This window comes from Neovison vison, chromosome 11, assembly GCF_020171115.1.
Source record: "Neovison vison isolate M4711 chromosome 11, ASM_NN_V1, whole genome shotgun sequence".
NCBI lineage: Eukaryota > Metazoa > Chordata > Mammalia > Carnivora > Mustelidae > Neogale > Neogale vison.
This window is the reverse complement of record NC_058101.1, coordinates 197,547,141-197,573,238: the sequence shown is the minus strand read 5'-3', so window position 1 is coordinate 197,573,238 and position 26,098 is coordinate 197,547,141. Positions and strand designations below refer to the sequence as shown.

At 47.9% G+C, this 26,098-nt stretch overlaps 1 protein-coding gene across 2 annotated transcripts in view; it reads right to left on the bottom strand.

The window, feature by feature from the left end:
• Window positions 1-4,823: 4,823 nt before the first annotated feature.
• The window catches only part of IRF2 (interferon regulatory factor 2), an 81,729-nt gene continuing 60,454 nt past the window's right edge, over window positions 4,824-26,098 (bottom strand). For both annotated transcript variants that reach the window (XM_044225636.1, XM_044225637.1), the window contains exons 6-9: window positions 25,794-25,911; window positions 14,546-14,710; window positions 7,497-7,543; window positions 4,824-6,203 (exon numbers count right to left, since the gene is read on the bottom strand). In XM_044225636.1, coding sequence (XP_044081571.1) covers window positions 5,895-6,203; window positions 7,497-7,543; window positions 14,546-14,710; window positions 25,794-25,911 — 639 coding nt within the window. In that variant the 3' untranslated portion in view covers window positions 4,824-5,894. The remainder of the gene's footprint in view (window positions 6,204-7,496; window positions 7,544-14,545; window positions 14,711-25,793; window positions 25,912-26,098) is intronic.

The following is a 26,098-nucleotide window of genomic DNA, read 5'->3' as shown; positions in this document are numbered from 1 at the left end:
TTTAAATATCCCCCATTCACTCCCTATCTCTCTTATCCAGCTTTATTTTTCTCCATAGTTTATTGTCACTCGGAGATGATTTATGGGTTGAATGTCCACCCCTCCTAGAATTTAAGCTCCCCTGGAACAAGGACTTGGTTTTGTTCATGTCTATACAGTTCTCTAACACTGAGAACAGCCCTGGCAAAGAGTGGGAACGTTGTACACAGTGTTGAATCTATGAAACCAGCATGTGGTTTCCTTCTCATATCATGGCGGTGTTGCAAGTGATCCCTGAACCCATCAGGTGGAATTTGGGCAAAGGCTTTGAGCTGTATTTCACACTTTTACCACGATTACTGCATCTATCCCCTGGATGTGCCAGAGCTCAGCCTGGGAAATGAAATCTCTTCTGTATTTCATAATTGCATTAAAACTACGATTCGTCAACTTCGCAGAGAAAAAAGGTGCTGCAGAATTTATAGCACGAGATCCTGTGGGGAACAAAAGAGAAGTCAAAGTCCATAATCTCTTTGGGAGTCAGAAGAATTAATGCCAGAGAATATTTTTATTTTATTTTTCCAGGTGTGGGCAGAGGGAGAGAATTATAACCAGCCTCCACATCCAGCATGGAGCCTGACATGGGACTCGAACCCATGACCCTGAGATCGTGACCTGAGTTGCAACCAAGAGCAGGAGGCTTAGATGACTGAGCCACCCAGCCACCCCTAGAGGATATTTATCAGTGTTATTTCTTTTTTTTTTTTAATATTTTATTTATTTATTTGAAAGACAGAGATCACAAGTAGGCAGAGAGGCAGGCAGAGAGGGAGGGGGGGAAGCAGGCTCCCCGCCGAGCAGAGAGCCCAATGCGGGGCTCGATCCCAGGACCCTGGGATCATGACCTGAGCCAAAGGCAGAGGCTTTAACCCACTGAGCCACCCAGGTGCCCCTATCAATGTTATTTCTAAGCCATTTCTATTTCCTGATATATTAGTTCCCTAATGCCAAGGAACTCACCCCCTTTAGCTGACACGGTTCTCCTGAAACTTCAGACAGTGGGTTCAAACATAACTTGGGGATTGGAAATGTCAGCACCTTTGAACTAGTGCATTAGAGAGAATCTGGAGAGTATAAGCCTTCTCTGATCTATGACCCAGGCTCCCAGCAGATGGAACATCTTGGGTATTCTCTTTCCCTGATGATTCACGGGGACGGGTGTTTGGGTGTTTAGATTCTAAAACATTCTTCTCAACCAAAACTGAAACCAAGAGGCGCAATCGCTCTGGAATTTTTTGCACCTGCAAAAACAGCCGTGTTACTAAAATCAGCTGCTTTGCCGTGCAGACTGCTGCGTGTGATGGTAATGTTTCTCCAACCATGCGTGTTAGGGGTTCACCGCGGGGCACTTACACGGTCCCGGCATGGGACCTCTCCTGGAGCCAGCATTCTCCGTTCGGACGCGTTTATCAAGCAGATCCAGAGAAACGGACCAAATCTCCAAAGAGCAGCTTGCTGAGACCAACAGAAGTTCACGTGCAGCTTTTCTCGGTAAGAAATTGGTCAGAGGACTCCAGAAAATGCTTTTCAGACCGTGTGCACTCTGAAATGTCCTACATCTTGATCCTTCCACAGCATGACTCAAGTTCTTGGACAGACTTAACATTTCTGCTAAAACCAGCTATTAGGTCTGGCCACTTCCTTCCTTCCTGGCACTATTTTCAGGAGGAGAGACCCGGAGCCCCTGCACCTGTTGCTGGTGCGGCCATAGGAGGAAACCTCTACAAACCCTCATTTGTCCCCACAGCACAGCCAGGGGTCCCCGAGCTGCGGCAGGGGCCAGGGTCAGTGTCCAGAGGGGCCGGCTGGGACTCCGAGGCCAGGCAGCCTCAGGAGGGAACATTTCGCCTGCCACTTCCGGGCTGCAGCTGGCCACATTCCCCGGGGGCACAGCCAAGAATTCCAGCCGTGTTCTTTTGATACTCGGATGGCTGATCCCATGGAAGGAGAGGAGGTTCTGGGGGTGACTGCCAACCTTGTTCGTCATGTTGGGATGCAAATGTGACTGAGATGCAGCTCTGAGATGCTTACAGTCCCTCGGGCTGTGACGCTCTTGGTGGGGGGGGGGGTCCACTGCCCTGGGAACAGATGGTGAGCTGGCTCCTGGCCCCCTTGGCTGGTCGTGGGTCGGGTCCCGCTGGCTCTGATCATCCTGGCCCTGGTTATGCCACTGTGTGGAATTTTAGCATGAGGTAGCTGAACACCACCAGGTCAAAACCGATTTCTGCTTCTGTTCTCTTTCTAAACCAAAACTAGTACGGAGACATCGGATATCTGGCATTGCATGCCAGGGACCCATCTTTGGCTACCTCCTTGAAAACCTTCCTAGCATGCTTTTTGTCTTTCTTCAGTAGAAATCTGGCAGAAGAGCGGGGTTCTTATTCTCACCTTTTATCTGGGTCTGTTTGTCCACAGCTAGAATAACAGGGGCTTTTTAAAAACCTAATGAATTCAACATTCAAAGAATGGCCTCAAGCAAATGGGATGTCTAATGGTCCCTCTCCCCGGCTTAGGGCAGCAGGGAGGCCGCAGGGGTTTAACATCATTTTCATTCACATTCAAAATATTTCCAAAAGCACAAGTTTTAAAATTCAGCATCCTGAGACTGAATCCCTAATAATCTTCCTTATTCCTAAAATGTTTATCTCAGGAGCGGGTCCCTGATAGTTTTAATATATTTTAGATGTGAAGAGAAAGGGATGGATACCATTTGGGGGTTTTGATGTCCAGTGGATTTGTGTGTATTTCTTACCCATGTGTATTTCTTCTTCTCTATAAATACATTTGAATAGACTAAACACCTCCTTTGGCCAGCTACTTCATCAAAACATTGAAAAAATGCTACGCTTGAGCACGGATTTATTTAGATATTTGCAAATGGGGCTCTGGAAGCCTCTGCAGTTCCAGGATGGGCTGGGTTCGCTCAGCCTTCTGACTGGGAGGAAGTTGCTGTCACTGGACTCACAGTTCACAGCTATACCAAGCTCCTGTTATCAGGGGAGAGAACCAAGCGCCAGCTGCAGAGAATGGAAATGATTGTCCCAAAGGTTGCTAACATTGAACTTGCTACTTACACACACACACCTACACCCACATGCACACACACACGCCTATCATAAAAGCCTATCAGCTCACACAGATGCTGGCCAAATGAAGCACGTGTCCCTAGTACTTCCTCTAACTGACAACAACACGTCTGAGGGTTGCATCCCTGAGCTGCCCCATCTCATCTGTCTTTCTTCCTCACGTCAACCCTGGGCTTCGTAGAACTAGCTTGTCTTCCTACACTCCCGGCAAGTAACAGTTGGAAATGATGCAGCAGATGATTATCTTTTTAGTACTTCAGCTGTGCATTCCAAATCCTGAATTTTCCTTCAGCTCGTACGCTTCTGCAAGTGTGGCTACAGCCACAGAGGAGGAGGGCGCAAGCGGGGATGGCGTCTGGGAGCTGCAGGGCTGCGGAAAGGGGCAGGATGACAGGATGTAAGCTGGTTCCTCTGCTTTCGGAAGGGAGAAGGGGGCCCGGGATCAGGAGCCACCCTTAACCCTCTGACTGCCAGACCACGTGGCTTAGGGCCACTTTCTGCTATTATTTTTTCAATTTATTTTAAAACAGGATGACTAAATAAGAGGACTTAGAAGTCACAAGAAACCGGGCTTCTTTATTTAGGACTCGGGAGAAGAGCAGGTCTTCACTGAAGAACAGAGGGCTTAAGAGGCTGGGAGCATCTCCTTCCTCTTCAGAGCATTTTTCACTAAGAAAGTGAGGCTTCCCCATGAAAGTGAGGTAAACACACAGTCAACAAAAGGGTTCCTCATGGAAGCAGCCAACCATCAAGATGTGGCATTTCAACCCAACACATCAACCAGTAAAATGCTTCGGTTAATTTCTGTTCTGAGCTGGATAATTTTATGACCACTAATTATGTCTGCAGCCACACATGGAGAAAAGCATAAAAATAGCTCTCTGTCCTTTCACTGAAAGAACCTTTTCAAAGATTAACTTAGCAATCTCCTCCACAACGCCCAGGAGTAGATGGGCAGGTAAGTCTTGGTTGATTTTATAGACATCATGGACGCATGAGAGTTTCGTGCAGTGGTTCTCCCAAGGTCAGGGACGCACCTTGAGATGACAAAAGGGTCATGGAGTCTGGAGTTCTATCATGCAGAAAGGCATGCCCTAAGAACCAAAGACGGCTTCTCTGGGGCCCTGGTTCCTGGAAAGAAGACTGAGTTAGACCAGAAGCCCACCGTGTATTTCCTGTTACTGGAAACATCTTGCCAATGGGCCTGCTATGGGACATAAATACAAAGTTTTCATCATACAAATAAGCTTCATGGATAAGAACAGGAAAAGCACAGAGGTGGGTGGAATGTGTCCACAGTAGAGGACATAGTGGGTTGGCTTTGGACTCCCTCTATAATCACACCAAACTTGGCCTTCACTCACGCCCTTGACTCTTACTACCCAGGTAACCTTGAGGAAAGGCATTTTTTATTTGAAGCCTCCATTTCTTCCACGTGAAATGGAGCTCAGTCCCTATCTGGGACATGACCTTGATGAGTTAAGAAGGTACCTGATCCAAACGTGCAGCCGAGCACCTGGCTCGGGGCGAACACTCAAAACAGGAGGCTATTTGATCTTTGGAGTCAGGACCCTTTCAGGGCTTCTTGTGGTTGAAACGGGAGAAAGTTTTGATCCCCAAGAAGCACAGACGCTTTGCCACCCCTGTCCCATGGTGGTACTCTCAAGCAGAAACAGACAAAGTCAGGCATGATGCCCATTAAAAATTTAACTATATATCATATTCATTTATTATCAATCCACAGGATAATTTGATTGCTACATGAGCTCATAAAAGCTTTTTCACCTTTACAAAATTAAAAAAAAAATGTGCCACAAGGATGTAATAACAACTGCTGATAAACAAGAAAAGGAAATCTTAAAATTATAAATTTGCTGTAGAAAAGATAAAAAACAATTATATTTTCTTTAGAATTTTACCTTGAATAAAATATTCCCCTGTATAAAAAATAAAAAAGCTTGCTCTGGTTAGAATTAGAATATTTTTGTCTTCAAATCTGGGAATTTGCATAATATCTCCATGATAGTTTTCCTTTGTACCGCGTGGCATTCAAGCACAGCAGATTAGATTTTCTTTTTCTTTCTTTTTCTTTTTCTTTTTTTCTTTTAAAGCAGTCTTAAAAATGGGATCTCCGTGGAGAAACTCCTTTTCTTCTTCTCCTCCTCCTCAGGGATGTGGAACACAGCCTTTGCGGGGAGGAAAAGGAGGAAAGGAACTAGATGGGATGGGCCGGGAAGCAGGACAAAGGGCCATGGTGGGGAGGGGGGGAGGGGGCGCTGAATGTGCTGAGAAATAGAGCAAGGTCACAAGAAGAAGGTCTATCTGTAAGTGCTTTAAGATAAGGTGCAGAAGCAGACGGCTGCGTCGCTAGTACTGCCCTATGTACATATTCACAAGAATAAAAAATTCCAGCTAGTTCACATTTTCTCATCCGTTCTGAGGCATCCACTCCACCATGCTGGCCTTGACCGCAGGCAATGCAGCACCTCGCCGCCCGTGTGAGTGTTGGTCCTATGACGTCCTTGAACTTGAGGGAGCAGCCCTGGGAGATCCAGCAGGCTCTAGAGATACGCGTCTACCAATGGGCTGGAGTCCTGAGTTAAGAGAAGCCCAAGTACTGGAGTTGGACACAGCAATCAATGTTCTATTGTCAAGGCTTTTTCCCTTCGATTTGTCTAAAATAGGCGTCAGAGAGGAAAAAAATAAAATACAAACAAACAACAAAACAAAGCCAAGAAATCCCAACAACCACTGGGGGAAGTCGAAGGCCTAACAGCTCTTGACACGGGCCTGGGTGATATCCGATGTCTTCTTGATGACACTGGCCCGAGTCTCCCGGTCCGGCCGACTGCTGCTGGGTGCTGGGGTCACAGAGGGAGGGAGGGGGAGGTCTGGTAGAGTGGGCCACGAGCTGTTGTAAGGCACCGGACAGCTCTCCTCTTTGATGGTGACCTGGAGGTCAGGTTTGTTGGAAGTCACGAAAGTCGCCATGCTGGGCAGCAGGTAGGTGCTTCGTGTCCCCATGTTGCTGAGGTACTGTTTGCCTTCAATGTTCCTCTTCCGCCAGTGTGGTCGTCCCTTTCAAAGAAAAGAATCAAGAGATGTATTTTTTTCCTTTGCCTTCTATCGAATGGCTTAAAAAAAAAAAAAAGCCCCCTGTGCCCACATGTTGGTGTGTTAACTGAGTTTCTTAAGAGGCATGGAATGAACAGAAGCTTAGCGACTTGACGTCCCTCAACCGAGACCCACATCCAGCTGCTCACATCCCAAACAATGGTTTCTCTTCCCTTTTTATCAATTCCCATTTGCTACCTCCCAGAAAAAGAGGCCAAACAGTTCTATGAAGGCAGGAAAACAAGGCAGCAAGTTGGTTTCTGGTTCCCCTCTCCTCTGGCCCCCCAGCCTGATCAGGAGGTAGGTGTTAGGTCATCCTGGCTGGTCTGTCATAGAGTCTTGCTTCCTCACTCATGGCCTAGTCCAATCTTTTGAGTCAATCTGTGCTTTCAGAGAAAGGGAAGTGAGGAGGAACTCAGAGGGCAAATGCCTTCCCACTGTGTTCAGACGGGTGTGGATTTAGAGCTCCAACGTGCCAAGCAAACGGGGGGTCTCAGGGGTGACTTCACTCCAAGAAGGAGCTGGAATTTCTGACCTGGAAGAAACAGGGTTGGAATGTCTGTGAGCAGCTACACTTCCTGTCTTTTCAGAGTTCCTGGACTCCACTGAAGTGTGTAGTACACCGCGAAATCACGAACTGAAACCAGCATCAGTCAGTCCCTCTCTTGCTCTCTCAAACACAGACGCGAAGCAGGCGGGTAGAGCCATTTCCTGCCATTGTGTAAGCTCAGCCTGGAGCAGGGGAATGGGAAGCAGGAGACTCTGAATCCGGACTGAACACACACCTAGCCTCTGGGCACGGACCGCCGAGGGAGGAGACCCCGGTACACGTGGAGATATTTTTGCTGAGCCCTTTCTGATGGTGACTTCCAGTCACTGATGTTGGCCACTCGGCCCTTCTGTTGTGCTGGTGAATCGGGATGTGTACAGAGGTGAGAATATCAACGATATCAACAATGGCCTCACGTCAGTCTCCATTTCCTGCCGTCATAGCCTCTTTTCCTAAAAGGAACACCTTACTGTCTCTCCTTCCATTCAGCCCCCAAAGCTTAAATGTAGAATTCAAAATCCAAAAGTATGGTCAATTTTCCTGTTATGTGTATTTGATGACACCCCCACCACCAACACAAATTCTTCTGGTAGAACCCATGATCGGATATAGAGATACGTAACCAGCAGCAAGGAACCCGAAGTGGTGGTGGGGGGGACGCTTTCCCACAGCATCTGTTGGAGCCAAGTGGTGGCCGCCATGCTTACCTCGACGCTCTCTTCATCACTGGGCACACTATCGGTAGTTTCGCTTTCTGTTCACAGAGAGAAAAACACAGGGCCATCATTCCTGCTGCTCAAACCGTGGTGAGGCTTAGGCAGTGTTTAAAAAATATATCCACACTTCTTTTTTTAAGAAAAGAGAAATGGGTCAGTGAACTCATGACCTTCACCCCCCCTTTGTGAGGCTCCATAAACATGTGTACTTGATGCTACAGTGGATTTTATTTCTCCGATTTTGGCCGTTCATCGGAGAAAGGTTTTAGAGTCGGGGTTGGCTCCCTCTCCGAGGGCCAGGCTATATCTTCTCACGGTCGCAACCTCCCAGGATTGGGGTGTTGGGCCCCGCAGTGCCCATCCGCGCTCTGCTTCCCAGGACTCTGCTCACCCCTTTGCCTCTATCCACACACCCCACGTGAGCTTTCTCCCACTTCACGTCAGTCCCGACTCAGAGCCTTCCTGGATCATCCCCACTTACTTGGATCCCTCCTTCACCTCATATCCCTTTCATACTTCTATCTCGGGTTTATAAAGTTGCCTCTTCCACCCTGGTTACGGTGGTGGACAGATTTTGGGGGGCTCCCATGATCCTCCTCTCCTGGTGTCTACTCGCTGGTTGGGACTCCCTCCTCTGGAAGGTAGCTGGGACCTGGGACTCGCTTTGAGGCAACAGAACACAGCGAGCGATGGGATGTTACATTAAGTAACTGAGCCCTGTTTCCTGAGGAGACTTTCTCCATTGCTGGCTTTGAGGAAACAAGGAGCCATGTTGGGAAGGTTTGCATGACAAAAACAAACAAACGAAAACAACTAAGAGCTGCTTCTGACCAACAGCTGGCAAGAAACCAAGGCTCTCAGTTGGACAACCCACGCCTACGTTCTACCCCAAATCATGTGGGCTTAGAAGTCGATCTCCTCCCTGCCATTCTGCCCTCAGACGAGCTAGCAGCCCCGGACCACACCTTGACCACAGGTCTGTGCATGCAGTGGGCTGAGCAGAGAACCCCGCTCAGCCATGCCTGCACTCCCGACCCTCAGTCGGGATCATAAATGCGTGGTGTCTGAAGCCACAGAGTTTCTGGTTATGTTGTGATGCAGCAACAGGTAACTAATTCGCTTATCATCCTGAGCCAGTGTGCCAGCTGCGAGACACAGAACAGCTTCGCTGACTCCACAGAGTGTAGCTTCCTCATCTAAGATGCGAGTATGAACATCTTGCAGAGAGGACTGAGTGAGGAGTCCGTAGGAGGATGTGTGGGAAAAGGCCGAGCACAGGGCTGGGCCCACAGCGTACACTCAATGCGCGACAGCACACCTTCGTCCTGAGCTCATCAGCCTTGCTCAGCATTGGCTTTTCTCTCCCAAACAATGGTTTCTCTTCCCTTTTTATCAATTCCCATTTGCTACCTCCCAGAAAAATGTTCATCTAGCATAACAGGCTAGATGAACAGAGTCAGAGTCAATAGCTAGTTGATTCCACAACATCTGTACATATAATTAAAGATTTTTTTTTAAATAGAAAAATTTAAGTTAAAATTTTTAATTTTTTAAAATATTTGTCGTTTCTTTAAATAAAAAATTGATGGTGGGCAGCTCTTCAGTGTCTACGGCAGTGGGAAATGAAAGCACGGAGGGTAGAGAAATACACTGAGCCTTAGGGATCCCGGAGTCTGGGTCCTTCCTTTGCAGACAGGACCTACAGAGAGCATCCCGGGGAACGTTTACAGAGAGCATCCCGGGGAACGTTTACAGAGAGCCGGGGGCCAGAGCTGTACCCCTGCAGAGATCCTCAGTGGGAAGCAGCTCCTACCACCACCACTCCCCCCCCTACTTCATGCAGAAGAGCTCAGGTACTCTAGCACCTTCTACCTCTTTCCGTCCCAAACCTACAGAGCGGCTGACCTCCAGTCTCCCATCCGGCTGGTGGCACAGCAGGGACCAGATGCCTCGGCCCAGACAGAGCCTTTTCTACCATTCAGAGCACTAGCCCCATAGGACTTAAAGGTTAAAAAACAAATGGCCAAAGTGAGCCCCAGGGTCATCCCTTCAACAATGAAAACGAGAACACTGACCATCCTCAGCCACTCTCCAGAGACGTCCCCTGGGCACGAGTGACCCCAGAGGGCCCACTGGGAGCAACCAGAGCTCGGGCCTGGCCTCGCCTCTCCTCAGATCTCCCCAAAGCCTCCCTAGCTGGGAGCAACAGCCGCCTGGAGAAGGCTTCGTCTTAGCTGACCATGGCCATGACAATGCTGACAGACGACAGCAGCCAAGTGCGCAGCAAGGTAGAAACCCTGCTCCCCTAACCCTCATGCTGGCCCAGTATCCCACAGAGACAGCAATCAGGATGGCCACTCCCAGGAAGAATGAGGAACAGAGATGTTGAAAACCCTGCCAAAGCTGTGGCCTGAGTCAGCACGGAGGACAGAAAACAAAACTGCACGTCGGACTCCAGGGCCCCGGGCACAGAACACAAGAGCTCTGCTTCCCGCTGCGTTCCTGCCACCCCGGCTGAAATTTCAAGATCCCCTTTCCATTTTTATGCTTAGCTCTCTCTGTGCCCTAAAGCCAGGGTTCCTCTTCCTCCCATACATGTCTAGACCCTCTCTGCTCCTAATTACCTTCCATAAATACCGTCATCTTCTGTTCCTTTTCCCCCTTTGAACAGCAACAAACAAACAGACGCCAACAGACATGGTGGGGGGGGCAGGGACAGCTGGAAATCCATGGAAATGAGCCATTACCACCAAGGTTCTGGGATCCAGCCCCAGCCCCAGCCCCAGTCCCAGCTGCGGGAGGAGGTGGAAGGCAGAGCCCGGGCAGACTCCTTGGTAAGACCCCGCAGAGACCACGAACATGACCGGCATGCTTTCTGCCCTTAAGGACCCAGTTTTCAAAGCTTCAGGGAACCAGTCTGTGACAAAAAAAGACATACATGTTCTGAGCTGACATTTTTGGCTAATGCAAATGTTCGTCAAGAGCGTGCCTTCCAAATTAAGATCACCTGCTTTTGGAGTGACTCTGCAGGCTCTCCATATTAGCAAGCTGAGATTTCCAGCTTTCATTGCTTATAAGCATGGTCCTGCGTGCCTTTCCCCCAGGAGCACGAGATGCCTCAAGCTCCAGCCTGAGGACTCAAGAGCCTTCTCTCTGGAGTAAGCCTGGCTCTCTCAGCTGCACCGACACCACTGGCTCCCTGGGCTTTGCTGGGCACACACAGACCCGTGTTCCTCTATTTCTCTGATTCTCCTTCACTGTTGCTGTTCTCAACATCCCTTCCTATATTGCACGTGGGTTCACGGCAGCTGCTGCGTCCAAGTCAAGGCCACCGACGAGTATCAGCATGCACTATTATTTCATTTTCCCTTTTGAAGAGTTTAGATCTGTTTTTTTTTTAATTGGTGGTGAATACAATGGAATAAAAAGAAACTGCAGTTGCTTCCGTAGTGTGGCATGACTAAGCAGAAAAGCAGGTATGTTGAGTACCTATAACAGGTACACGGGTAGCTCCGTTTTAACACTGTCGTCCCAGTGTCCCTGAAAGTGACTGGTGAGAGGGAAGGGGATCAACCCTGGGATGGGCTGATCTCAGAGGCCCTTCTTCCAGAGCTGTGGTTCTGGGGAGACACTAGTCTTCACTTCACGCGCCCCTTCAGCCCTGTTTTAACTGTTCAACCACCTCAGGAACATTCTGGGGAGGGAGACAGGAGGCTTAGTGCGAAAGCCTTTTTTGCATTCTGACATCCTGGTACATTTTCTGGAAGGCTCCTGTTCAACAAGTTTTACTAGTAAGATTGGCAAAGATTCCTCTCCCTCGGTCCTTTTCCTCAGCTCACTAGAAAGTTCAATCAAAAGGTCCAAAACAGAGGTTTCTTCGTTTCAGAGCACTTTTACCTTTGCCTCACTCATTAAAAGGCAAGGGTTCTCTGGTTTCCATGGGGACTCAAAGTCTTCATTGCTAATTGCTGGTCAAGAGGCAATCTCCACTCCCTCAGTGACAACCAATTAATCCTTTCTACTACGCTTTCTTCCCCATCCCCTCGCCCAGTCCTCCATAAAAATCCTCCTTGGGCTTTCTTTTATTAAACCATCAATAATCTAGTAAAATCTTGGGGTCATACACACATCAGGCAAGAGACCACTATGCAGAAGACCTTGAAATAGAAAATGACTATCCTCCGGAGTTTCCCAAGGCTGGGCTCTGGGATATCTCTCGGCAGCATGAAAGTTCTAATAATCCAATGAGAATCTTATATTGTCTTAAAACATCCCATGCAAGTACCTCCACTCAGGGAAACCTCCTCTTTTCTTGCTCACCACTTAGACCATAGAGAAGATGGACTTGCAAAACAGACTGTGGTTTTGTAATACTACTGGATTATACTTCAGTGATCAGTGAGGATAAAAAAAAAATCACAAACAACAGCCTCCAAATACCAGTTTCCTAAGCAAGTGAATGAAATGGTGACAGGAAGTTGAAATTCAGTTGAATTTCAGCCCAAACAAAGGAAACTTATCATAACCAAAAAAATACCCCAAAACAACAACAACAACAAAACAACAAACCAAAAACCAAGCAACAATAACACAAACCAAAAAACAAAAGCAAAAAACCAGACAAGCAGTAAGAGGGGTGAATGACAACCCAAAAGCTGCCTTTCCCAGCAGAATGCTATAAAGTTCCTCGACCAAAAGACCTCAACCGGCCACAGTCCCTAACAGGTAAACTCCGGGTCTGTAAGCTCTGGAAAAGCAGCAGCGATGAAACGTCTTGGCTCCAACCAATAAGCCTCACTCCAGAAGGTTCTGGAGAATTCAGACAATGAGAACAAGGGAGAGAACTAAAGGCCAGACTGAAGAGCCAGCCTCCGACAAAACTCCTGCTGCCTGCCAGGCTGGCACTGCAATCCTTCTTTTCTAATCTATGCAAATGTCCTGAAAAGGGTAATGAAATTTTCATCTCTCTCTGCACGGCTCAGCTGTTCCTGGGATTCTTCTGCTGAGGCAAAATGCCACTGAGGGCAGAACAGCAAGACGACGTCTTTGCAGAAGCCTCCAGAAGGCTTCAGGGAGGCTCTAACAGATACACAGAGAAGTTGGTTCTGAAGCTCCAACCCTTGCAAAAATTTGAAACAGCCACATGGGTTGGAATAATGCCCACAGCGGCACCATGTTGGAGAAAGTCACACGTTTCCAGCCATAGCTGTGCAAAGTAAGCAAAATAGCCTAGTGTTAGCTCAACTGTAAAACGAAGGCATAAACATGCTACTCTGGCCCCTTTGGTGGGCCCTGAAGATGGGGGACGAGGACGCGTTCTGCACCACAGAGCCCTGTGCACGTGTCTGGGGAAGGGTTACTGGGAAGGGTTGAGCACAGGCTTCTGGTACCAGCGACATGTTCTTCTCCGGACACGCTGCCTTACCCACACCGGCCTTAGCTCCCTGATTTTTAAAGAGGGACTAACGACGATACCCAGGCTGATAGGGTACAGCTCCCAGGGCACCATAACCCTCAGCAAATAGGAGTTTATATCTTGGCAAAGACCACCAAGGATCTCAAACAGGTAGGGGCTCAAAATGTGATGACGAAACAACCCGCGACCAGCTTATCCTCTTTGACAGATTATAGGCTTCCTGTAGCCAAGAGTCGCTCTCACGTTCCTTTTACGTTCTAGGCATAGAAGAAAGTCAGGATCTTGACGACCTTAGGCGGAATCAGCCCATCACCAAAGGACAAGCATGGTATGATTCCACTTCCGTGACCTACCCAGAGTAGCCAAATTCATGGAGGCAGAAAGTAGAGTGGGGCATTGCCAAAGGGTAGGGGGAGGAGAGAAGAGGGAATTGGTGTTTCATAGGGACAGAGCTTTAGTTGTGTAAGATGAGAAAGTTCTGGAGCCGGATGGTGGTCATGGTTGCACAACAAGGCGAATGCACTTACTGCCACCAAAATGTGCCCTTAAAAATAGCAAAAATGGCAAATTCTGGGCTATGTCCATTTAACCACAATTTTTAAAAAATCAGCTAAAAATATAGAAAGTTGGTGTTCAGAAAATTGAAGGTTAGGTCAGTGGTTGACAATTCACGAAGACCCTGTCATTTGAAGCAAACTAATTCTAATACTGGCTGTGTGCCAGTCACCGGAGGGGCACCCAAACTAAAGGACACTGTCTGGAGGCACGTAATGGACACTGGGAAGATTCCTGAACGTGTACGAGAGCGGACTACAGTTCCTCGGTACAGGACCTCTGTTTTCTATTTTTAATGTTTGCAAGCAGTAACACTGACTCAGAATTTATATTTCTAATTATAACCAAGTCCCCAGAAAATGAAGTGGAGATTGTGGGAGAGCGTAAGATGATGTAATGGTGGTAGACAAGGGAGCTACCACTTTGTTCTGCAAAGATGCAAGAGCCGCCTGAATCCAGTTCTAATCCTAGGACTGCCTGAGTCGATTCTGGGTCATTATGTGGTCCTTCCCTGGGGAATCAGAGCCAGGCCCAGGCACCTGGCCTGATGAGAAGCTGCACTGAATTGAAAGAGAAGGGGAAAATAAGTGGGAACTAGTAAACACGGTGGGATGGAATGAGGCTCTGGGTCTCAAGGCTGAGTTCAAGTCCTGACCCAAACACTCACTCGCCACGTGACCTAGGACACCTGCCTTCACTTCCAAAAATTTGAAGGAGCTCTTTGAGGTTCTATCCAGCTTGGTCCAACTCAGATTCCACTGAAAACACCCTTCCGGATTTCTGATAATTTATGCAAATAAAACAGACATCGATGAACTACTTCTCCAAAGAAAAATTGTTAGTCTTGCATTAAAATGTTATGAGTGATCGAGTCAAGAAATGCTGTGCCCATAGTCTTCTGAGAACACAAGTACCCAAGAAGATGTTCATGGGGAAAATAAAACAAGAATAATTCCCAGGATGGAGGAAAGGTTCTTTGCTGTGTGGTAAAGCGGTTGGCCCCACGGGAGGGGCTGCACCACGCCCCTGAACCTTGCTCAGCTCTAAAGGTTCCCTCCGACCCTCTTACCTGCATAGGAAGACACGGGGGAAATCTGCAGAGGGTAGAGCTCACTCATGCTGACCGGCTGTTCATCACTCTCGGTGGTCACCTCTACAACCTGGCAGATGTCTGGAGGATTAGCGACAATCTCTTGATCCTCGATGTTGCTGTCCAGGTGTGACTGTCCTACAACTTCAAAGACAAGACAGCCATAATGCACTGATGCCTGACTCCCCACACTAGCAGGCCCTCTCAAGAAAGACAACCTTTCCCCAAAGAGTTGAAGAGTCAGGAATTAAATTCTCAGTCACCATACATCATCGGCCATGAAACTGAAGAACCCAGCCCTAGCTTTGGGTTATTATCTCCGGAGAAATAGCTTTGCCGGGAACCTGGCTCCCCGGGGCCATTCCCAGCATGCTGGCCCATGGTGCTTACATGTGGCAATGTCCCAAACTCAATCCAGTCATAGCCAAGCCTGCAGGACCAGGGGTTGCACCCAGAACTAGCCCTAAGTCCAGACAGACAGTGCTTTGAACTTGACCCATTTCTGTCCTCTGCTCTTGCTCTGAAGGAAGCTTCTGTGCTGTGTGCCAGGTCCTGGGTCCAGAGAGACAAAATCAAATCTTACTAAGGAGAAAGGACCACCAGAATGCACTCCATTGTATCATTTCCAGCTGTGGGGGCTCTGCTCGTGCTCCCAGCCCTTTCCTATCCTCCAGGCAACGTAACCAGGGGAGGAAATACCAGACGATGCGCCAGAATGCTTGCGCGAGCCTCACACCCGCTAACTAGGACACTGAGAAGATGAATTCCCACCACCTGCTTCTGAATCCTGCCTCAACTTTTTGTTAATTAAACTTTTTAGTCGTTTAGTTCGTTGTAGATTCACATACAGCTGGAAGAAATAATAGAGACAGATCCTGAGTGCCCTTCATCCAGTTTCCTCCAATGGAAACATCTTGGAAAACTCTAGCCCAGCATCAGGGTACTGACACTGGTAACATTATACACATTTTGTTCAGATTTGCCCAGTCTCACTCGTAATCCTTTGTGTGTGTGTGTGTGTGTGTGTGTGTGTGTGTGTGTGTGGTTAGTTTTATGCCATTTGATCACATATGTCATCTCATGTGTTCACCAGCACAGTCAAATTACAAAACAGATCCATCATCACAAGCATCACCTATACCCACCTTCCATCGGCCTCTCCTCCCCACCGTCTCCAACCCCTGACATCCACTCATCTGTTTCCCAGTTCCATAATTTTTGTCCTTTCAAGGATGTTTCATAAACAAGCTCACCCAGTAACCTCGAGAGAGCAGCTTTTTTCACTTTGCCTAATTCACTGGAAATTCATCCCTGCTGCCGTGCAGTGCATATTAATAGTTGGTTCCTTTCCATGGCTGAGTAATATTCCCCAGTGTGGATATACCACAGTCTGTTTAACTAGTCAGCTCACTGATGGTCTTCCGGGTCATTTCCATTCTTTGACTATTACAAATAAGGCTGCCAAGAACATTGGTGTATGGGTTTTGTATAAATGTAAGTTTCCATTTCTCTGGGATCAAGGCCCGAGAGTGCTGGATCACATGGTAACTGCACGTTTCCTTTTATCAGAAACCGCCAGACTATTGCTTGGCGTGGCTACACTGTTCACATTCCCGGCAATGTATGAATGACCCGAGTCATGCACATTCTCATCAGCTTTTGGTGTGGTCACTATTTTCCTACTTTGGCCACTCTGAAACCTCTCGGAGTTTTCATTGTAATGGTATCTCACTGTTGTGTTCATCTGAAAGCCCTTAATGCCCTCCCCTACTTTTAAATAGAACAGACCTTATACCTCGTTGGCAACTGACTGAATTGAGGTATCCTTGAAAACTGGCACCGATAAACAAATGGAAACAACAAAGCAATCACAGTGTTTCCCCAAGGGCCTCAAAATACTTGGCCACCATAATCAATGTTTTACTCAGGCCTGTGTAAGTTATTTAAACATCCTCCCCACCCACCCCCACCCTGGGGAATGACAGGCAAGCCATCCTAATCCTTTTATCAATGAAAAAGCTCAGGCACAGAGAGGTAGATTAACTTCCCCAAAGTCACACAGCTCAGGTTCTGAGCAGAGCTCCTCATCCCTCCCGCTTTCTTGACCATCAGGTTAGGCTAAAAGGCCACCACGTCCCTATCTTCTTGGGAAGTCTGCCATCGTGGACAAGTTCTTCTCTTAACCATTCAGTATTTTAATTGCTCCAGTATTTTTGTTTATAAATGAGTTCCTGTTTTAATTGCTTTTTGGAGAGAGATGAAATGACTAGCACGAGGTAAAGAGAACATGACCTGATTCTATTCAGAGAAGCTTTGAGAGGGGAGTGAGAATTCTCGGGTTCTGGAATGAAGAGAGGGAAGGCACCCAAGAGGCTGGGGGAAGGAGATGTGGGGACGTGCTAACCGTCCACGGAGCCGCAGCACCTCCTCAGAGAGGAAGGGAAATGGAGTGTTGTTCAGGTTCTCCTGGGCAGGGGGGGGAATACAACTAAAGAAGAGGCAGGCGGGTTATAAGTGGCAGGTAGTCTCCCAAATTCTTTTTTTTTTTTTTAAGATTTTATTTTTATTTATTTGAGAGAGACAGAGAGAGCATGAGCAAGGAGAAGGTCAGAGAGAGAAGCAGACTCCCCGTGAAGCTGGGAGCCCGATGCGGGACTCGATCCCAGGACTCCGGGATCATGACCTGAGCCGAAGGTGGCTGTCCAACCAACTGAGCCACCCAGGCGTCCCAGTCTCCCAAATTCTTATTTTATCCCTTAGACTATCCTACTTGAACACGAAGACCATCAGTTATGCTGTTCACCAGACCCAGACTGAGCGCAGACACTGACCTCTCTCAAGTTTCTTCTGCCTCTTCTCCCATGGAAGATAAAATGGCAGGAAAACAAGATTTCCCAAGTCCTAAAAGCAGCTGGTGGATAGAAAGCAAACAGGGTGTGCACGCGTGTGTCTGAGGAGGGCTTGGCGACAAGCGACAGGTAGTCTCTACCCACTGAGGCGACTGAGGTCTTCTATAAACTCGATTTAAATCAAAGCCGCTCTCACCTGCAACCCTCTAAAATTCACTTCTCTTTTGCCCTGTCATTCCAAGTAGACTGCAAGCCAGCCGGGGGCACACATAACGGCAGCAAATCAACTCACAGGAGATTTACTGAGCACCTACTTTGTGAGGGACATTGTTGTCAAGTATGAGGAGGGGCAGAACACCATCAACCCAGTCAAGGGCCTGGTTGTGAGAACTCTGGTGGGGCTCTGGGCCAGCACAGAATGCTCTAGAAGTTAAGTTTAGGACAGTTGTGAAAAGAAGCAGAAGGGAAGGAGGCCAGGGAGAGGCCATATGAAAAGAGTTGAGAAAGTGGAGTATTTTTTTTCCCAGTCTGAAGACTCAGAGGTTTCACTGAGGCAGGAGCACATGGGCTGGAAGAGGGGTATAAGCAAAGGCAGTGTTCAGAATGCCTCAGCTTTCTGGAGCCTTCTCCTGACCACCCCAGAACAGAAGGACTTCTCCTTCCAGAGCGCCTCTCCCTCATTGTCCCCAGTGCTCAGCTGAAACTACAACGTGACACAACCTTGTTCCACTTCTTGACTTTCTGCCTCATCCCAAGTTAATACTGAATCTCTTCCTGTAACTTTTTATTTGTGTGCCTCATCTCCCAACCAAGTCTCGGTTCCTGAGAGAGTTGAAAAGAGGGATTAGAACCTTCTGTACCAAGTCCCAGTACAGGCTCATGGCCTCTGCCTCAAGCAGCCCATGAAGCTCTGCTAAACAGACCAACCAGAGCCCAAATCTCACGGGAGGTCACGGCCACATGAAGACACGTGTAACAATGAAAGCTTCCTAGTGAATTTCAAGACTTCTGGCAAGGGGGCTTTTCAGAACCTAAAGGAAGTGATGGAAACAGAGGGGGCCATAGTAGCCAGAAACTGGGGGAAAGGGGAGGTGATCAAATGTCCTGGGTCTTGAACATAGTGGTGGTTACACAACTGAATGCTTCTGTCAAAATTCACAGAACAGTACACTGAAAGGGGTTCATTTTAGTCTATTTCATGTAACATCTGAACATCATGGGGGGCCAACTCACCAGCGGCAAGCCCAAAGAAGCAAGGACTTGCCAACATCTGAGATGCTCTCTGGATGCTCTATAGGCACTAGCTCTAATCATCTGACCGATCGCTCTCTCTCATGAGTTTCCTGAACCACCAGCCTTTGCCCCGAGTGACAATACAGATAGCAACACTGACTCCTGACAGTCAAAAAGACACACGTGTCGCAAGCCATCAGCAATCTGCTACAGTGATTCAAGTCAGAACGGACACCGTGTGGGGCGCCTAGGTGGCTCAGTCATTAAGCATCTGCCTTCGGCTCAGGTCATGATTCCAGGGTCCTGGGATGGAGCCCCGCATCGGGCTCCCTGCTCAGTGGGGAGCCTGCTTCTCCCTCTGCCTGCTGCTTCCCCTGTTTATGCCCTATCTCCCCCACTTTCAAATAAATAAATAAAATATTTTTTTTAAAAAAATGGCACCATGCAGGGCCCCCGAGTACCCTGACTGACAATTAAGGGTAATAAAACCAAACACTACCTGAGCACTTACCTTTGCCTTTCACACTGTCCCCTGACCTCCCACATGGAAGGTTCCACGACCCCACAGGGAGGGTACAATGATCACCCCCATTCTAGATATGAGGAAAGGCATCATGAAGAGTTAAATTTTAATTCAAGGTCAGAGGGCCCATAAGTGGCAGAACCAGGAATCAAATTCCACTCTCCCTGACTGTGGCTCAGCTCCAGTGCTCTGTCGGGGGGCCTCCCCCAACCAAAAGGGCTCAGCAAGTTCCCACCGGGCTGCTCCCGCCTTTCTAAGCCCATCTGAGGCTAAAGACTGACGACTCTCACCTTCATGAGACTCGGGGCTCATAACCAGTAGGTAAATTGCTTTTTCAGCAGCTCGGTACTGGGTGCCGAGGAAATTCTCTAATGGTGGAGGGGCTAGGAATCCACTAGAGCTTCTCCAGCACATTGGGTCAGCCCATCAGGAAAAGAGTCACCCACAGGAATGCAGTTTTATCTGGACCTAGTTGCTAAGAATTGCAACAATATTATTCATGGCTGCTTACTGATGTACCAGTTTGGTTCCTTAAAAGGCCATTCTGACTTTATGAACCATTGCTGACTTAGTGTGGGCCTCCACCTGAGAGAGCCGTTGCTGCCCCATGCCCCACAGAAAGCTCTCGGAGCAGAGACTATTAGAAATGAAGACACCAGGCTCTGGAAGAGTGGAGTGGGGTGGTCCTAAAGAAAGCTGAAGCCCAGAGAGGCCAGCCAGACTGCCAAGGTCACCCAGGTCGCTGTAGGGTTCAGCATAAAGCTTATCAGCAGGCATACAAAATCAGGCTATCCACAGTACTGTGGAGAGAAATTTCTTCTTAATCCTCTCCGAAAGTTCGAGAATTGAAACTGTTAATATTAGTGCTGTCGATGCAGCACAGATGAGGCTACCCTCCCTACTCAAATATATTTCAATATAATTTTGATAATATCATAATATAATATCATTTTGCCACCTTCTAACTACACAGTGATTTTTCCACTATGCTCTGACCATTTTGTGCTCCCAACAACCCTGGGAAGTAGGTAAGATCAGTATTATTATTACTTCTTTCTTATATTTTAGGAAATCGAGTCTCAGAGAGGCTAGGGAGTTTGCCCAAGTTCATGTGGTAAGTGAAAAAACTGTGGGAGTAGGTCTAGAGACTATGTCTTGTGACTCCTAATCTTTGTGCTTTTTATTTTATTTTTTGTAAGAAAACGCAGCCATGATTTGGGTTAGATGCCCATGAGCCACAGTGGGAAAGACGGTCACTATGGGGTTAATGGAGAATGGACCTCTGTCCTTGCATGGGCCAGACGTCCCAGCTGCAGCCTGTGCCCACCTCAATAGGCTGCTGTAGGTCAAGACAAAGCAAAAGCATGACTGGGGCAGTATACACTCTTCACTCCCACGAGAAAACAGCGCTGCGTGCTACCGTAATAAAGGGAAGCAAATAATCTGTCCCAGTAAAATCTCAGTTGAGTTAATCAACACATCTCAAGGGTTGATGGGCTGGGAGCAGAGATGTAGATGAGACTTCTTGGGGTAGCGGCTTATACTTCCCAGCAGAATTGCCAAATGTCCATGTCTTTCTGGGTCATGTGGATGAGCCCTCACGGCCGCTCCGCAAGGACGACACACACAGCCCACCTAGCTTTCTCAGGGACAGGCACATGGAAGTCAAAATGTTCAGAATAATTCAAGTTCAAAAACAAATATAAAAGGGGTCGGCAGGGACCAGGTAGCAGGGCTCTGAGGACACAAGAAAGACTTGGGTCTTTGTCTCGCAGGCAATGGTGACATGGTGAGACTGGCATTTAAAAAAAAAAATCCCACAGCGCCTGGGGGTGCTCAGCCGGCTAAGCATCTGCCTTTGGCCCAGGTCATGATCTCAGAGTCCTGGGACTGAGCTTTGAGGTTGGGCTCCCTGCTGAGCAGGGAGTCTGCCTCGCCCTCTCTCTCTGTTCCTCCCCCTGCTTATGCTCTCTCCCTCACAAATAACTAAATAAGATCTTTAAAAAAAAATTTTTTTTTAATTTAAAAATTAAAAATTAAAGAAAAAACATCTGTCCATGTGGAGAATGAGTGGGGAGGGGGCAGAATGGAAGCAGAGCCCAGGCAACAGTGAAGGTGACTGGGGGTGAGATAAAAAAGAGAAAGAAGGGGCTGGATTTGGGAAGTATGAGGGGAGACAGGAGGAGCTGATGGTTAATTATAAATGAGGGGGGTGGCAAGGGAGAGGAGAGGGTGAGAAATATATAGCCTCATAAAAAAAGACGGCAGGTTTCTTGGGCAAATAAAAACGTCTCAAGGGGGCGCCTGGGTGGCTCAGTGGGTTGGGCCACTGCCTTCGGCTCGGGTCATGATCTCAGGGTCCTGGGATCAAGTCCCACATCAGGCTCTCTGCTCAGCAGGGAGCCTGCTTCCTCCTCTCTCTCTGCCTGCCTCTCCATCTACTTGTGATTTCTCTCTGTCAAGTGGATAGATGAAATCTTTGGAAAAAAAAAAAAAAAAGTCTCAAGGTTGAAGGGCAATAGCCAAACCACTGCCAAGGCTCATGCTGGCACATGGCAACTGAGAGCGTCCCGTGCAGTCCCGTATCTGTGACCAGGCTTCCCCAGGTCCAGTCCCCTGAAGAAAAATAAGGTGCACTATCGGTTCTGGGTCTGGGTCTGGGTCTATTGTGACGTTTGGGTTTCACATCTCACATGGAGTTTCATATTGCTTAGAGTTTTCTAGGAGTTCTGGTAAAATTGGATGCTTTGTCCCTCAGGGGCAGAGAGCTCAGCCCTCCCGGAAGAAGGCATGGGGCACAGCACACAGCCCACTGAGAAGGAGCATTGAAGACCTTTACTCCCTCCCCCTGCTGAGGGGGGTGCCTTCATCTAAAAATCTACCTCAAGCTATTTTGTATCTTGTTGATGGGAGTTTTTGACACAGTACGCACCAGGAAAAATAGCAAAAAAGAAGAGTGGACAAAGGGGCTGGAAAAAGATGAAGACACAATTCTATAGCCTAACAGCACTTCTGGCCACCCTCAAACCATTACGAATTCTGGTACCCGAGGCTGCCAACCTTGAGTCACAAGCACGAGGCCCCCGTAGGGACCCGAAGATGGTCTCTACGTTGTGAATCTGTTCTCTTGCAACTGCAAGTCCTCTCTGGTTATACCTGAGTTTCTAAGCTTGTCTAAAAGAGCTACTCAATCTTTACTTTTCAAATCAGTCCAACTTGGGAGCTATTACCAAAAAATGTACATCCCATAAGGTGCACTGTGGGCAGACAAAATCCAAATCGTATTATTTCCTAACGGCTGTATGTCTAGTCACCAAGGATTGCCTGATTGACTTGGGAGTACTGAACAGCCTCCCTGCGTGCCAGCAATCTCTGCTTTATTGAAGGGTGGGGTCACCTTTTACCAAGAAACACAATGGGGTTATAAAGCACTGCCCAGCAAGCCTGACAAAGCACCCGCACCTGCACACTTTTTACCCTGGCCTGGAGATGATTTCCAATCCAGCTCAGCAACAGCTCTGCTAACCCGGGCAAGACGCCAGCAGGGTCTCGTCAGAACCATTCAACATGTTGCTGGCGTCTTCCGCTTCCTAAAAACAGAAGTCACTGCACACAAAAAAGAATTCAATACTAAAGAAAAGTAAAAATAAAAACGAGGAGGTTTTTCTGCTTTGTTTTGTTTTGTTCTGTTTTGTTTTGTTTTTTCTGCCACCCTTCAAAGGAAAGCAGGCTTAGGCCTTTGGGCCTGCTCACCCGGGCCATCTCATCATCCAGGAGAGACGGAACGTTAGAAGACAAGACTTAAGTGCTGAGACACCGCGCTCCATTTTGGGGTCCCAGCACAACTGGCTAAATCGGAAAGTGCGTTCAGCTGTCAAGGACAAGACCAGGGCCCAGCCCACCAACAGCCACAAGCATGCACCCGTGTGTGTGTGTTTCTGCTGTGTAATTCGTGGCAAAAATAAAAGTTAGCCATCAAATAAGAGTTCTCCTGTCACAGCGACTGTTTCGTTCACTTGCTGGATTCACTCACAGCAGCCTCCACCTGGCCTGGAATGAGAAGGTACTAGGCAGCTGGCCTCTGCTAGCTTAACTTAACTAATTTTCAATCTATTTTCCTCACTAGGAACCGAGAGACCATGTGAAAACCTGCTACCATACAAAACACTCATTTCAGTTCCCAATTTAAAATCTTACCCACATATATGCTTATAAAAGCAGAATGAAAAACACCCAGAAGCTTCCTTCTTGGGGCCTAAAGACAAAACTGGAATGAACTCTGGGCTCAGAGACGCATGAACTGAAAGCAAGGAGCGGTGTCATTTTTTAAAATCAGGCATTTTTAAAAGGTTGAGAGAGAGAATCTCTCAAATTCCACCGTGGCCTAAGGAGTCAGAATCCCTGTGTTCTCATCTGGGTCCACAAATCACAAAGGCTGGGGATGGCTAATTAATGGTCACGGCAGGAGTGGACATAAAAGCTCTAGGAAGGGTTTAAAAATCCGAGGCAGTGCTACCGTTCACAATGATCACAAATTATCCCCCTTCTTTAAAATACTTGCATGGATCTACTTGCTGTATTATTATGCACCTTTGTAAGGGCCACCAGCTAATTAGAGATATTCAAACTCCTTTTACTGCCCTCATTATTATTTTTTTTATTAGGCCAAGGAAGAGACTCAATTAATCCAGCAGATGATTTTCTAACCAAACTGGGCATCCGGCTTCCGGCTTTGCCCCGGAAGTAAGGACTCATTAAATCAGCACCAACCCCCATAGCAGCAATCATACCAAAGGGCAAGGAACAATCAACCTGACAGAGAATTTACATGCCAAAGACTCAACCAGATGGTTTGTGCTTTTGTTTTTTAAAGGTAAAGAAAGCTCTGCACTACTGTGATTTTTGTTCACCATTTTATAGCAGGCTGAATTCACCTCATAATTGAAGGAGAGCTCCAAACCAACCAGCTCACTCGACAGAGCTGAATCTTAAGAAAAAGTGCCTGGAGTCTTGGCAAATATTTTCTTTCTTTCTTTTTTTTAAAGGGCTCATTGGGCAAGGCTTTCCAGAGGCTGCCTGCTGAGGACAGGAAGAGCGTTGAGAACCCAGGAGGGGTTGAAGCAGCTCCAGGTGAAGACCAGAGTGCTGGTCACTCCCTGGGGTGGGGTGAGAAGCCAACTGGCAGGCATGGGCTCCCATCCTTCCCTCACACTGCCTCTGCCACAGCCCTCAAGGGAGTCCCTGCACACACCACCCTACCTCCCAAACTCCAAAACCCAGGGGAAGAGGGGGAGGAGGGACTAACATGTGTAGCATCTGAGGGTCCGGAAGTGAAGGCACCTGGACAGGAGGTTTGCGCTCCTAGTTCTGCATGATCTCGCTGGTTTTACCAGCATCAGAAGCCCTGACAGTCTACAAAATGGAGAAGAGTTTCATGAACCACAAGGTGCCCAAGGACAAAGCCTGCTTCTGGATTCTGGGGCTGGCGCTGGAAGATGAGATCACCGCAAGGCCTCCACCATCTACTCAGCACCGTGGCCCAGTGGGATCTGGCTGAGATGAAATTCACTCTGGTCCCCCTCCTGCCTGAAACCCTCCAAGAGGTGGGGTTTACAGTGTGTGCGTGTGTGTGTGTGTGTGTGTGTGTAAAACAGTTGTGTACTTGACTGTCTCTCATACTTCAATTAAAAAAAAAATTGTTTTTTAAACACACCCTCCAGCAGTTTGGGAACAAAACCCAATGTCCTTCCCATGGCCGGAAAAGTCCCCAGGACCCCACCCTTCATCCCTCTCTGACAGACCTTCGTGCCCTTCTCCCCAGGCTCACCCGCACTCTGCCACTCTGGACTTCCTCAGCCCTCCAAGCAGGTTCTTATGTGGGGATCCACACCAGGCCATCCCAGGGCTCCCCCTCACCCACCACTTCAGAGGAAATGCCACTCCTTCCAGAAGCTTCCAGAAGCCTCCCATCTGACGCTGGCCCCAGATATTCTCCCTTGTTCTCTTCTTTGCAGCATTTCCCACACACGCTAGTGTGGTAGTCATCTATGGCCATAAGTGTTTACTGTCTCCTTCCACGGAACTAGGGATGGGGCTTGTCCTGTTCCCCAACCTATTTCTAGCACTGTCTGGTCTGTGGAAGGTGCTCAAGAATCTTGGTGGAACCAAAGTGTGCCATTTGGGCCACAGGTGTCTGTGCCTCAGTTCTTTCATTTGAAAGAAGAGCTCCACCTTGGTGGCAGATTGTGGCAGGGTTCTGAGAGGACCCTCTCCTTGTTCCCGAGTACAAAGAGTTAATTAACACTTTTGTCCATGGGACTGCTTACTGAAAGATGGAGAACCGCTAATCATGAGGGCGGAAGAAACCCATTTCATCTACTGGATTCTCCTGGGAAGTCACTCTTGGCCTATTTTCTTGAAGCTGACCCATCAAAAGTTCCTTTATCTGGTCCTCAAAGGCCTTTATTCTTCAGCCCTGAAATCCGGGGGCTGGAACTTCACATTTTGAGATGGTTCCAAGACCTCCTCCCACTGACTATGTTATTTCAAATCACGTTTTACAAATTTTAGACCCCAGGGGGCTGCTGGTGTAGATAAAAAATGAGATGTCAAAACAGTTTACCTATGATGTTCACCGTACTATCCACTTCATTTTTTATAGCTGAAGTCAGGACGGCATACTCAGGAGAAAGATCACTTACTCCATTACTAAGCCCCAAAGATGACTCAACTGGTTCTTGCTAGGAAGAAGAAAAGAAAAAAGAATTGAGAACACTTCCTTCCCCCTTCTTTTTCTTAGCTTAAATTCTACCCTCCGTCTAATTTTTTTTTTTTTTTACTGCTACGGTCACGTTCATCCCCTGAATGCATTCCCTGGTAATTTCAATCAGCCTGGAGCTAAAGCAGCACATTTCTGCACGGAATGTC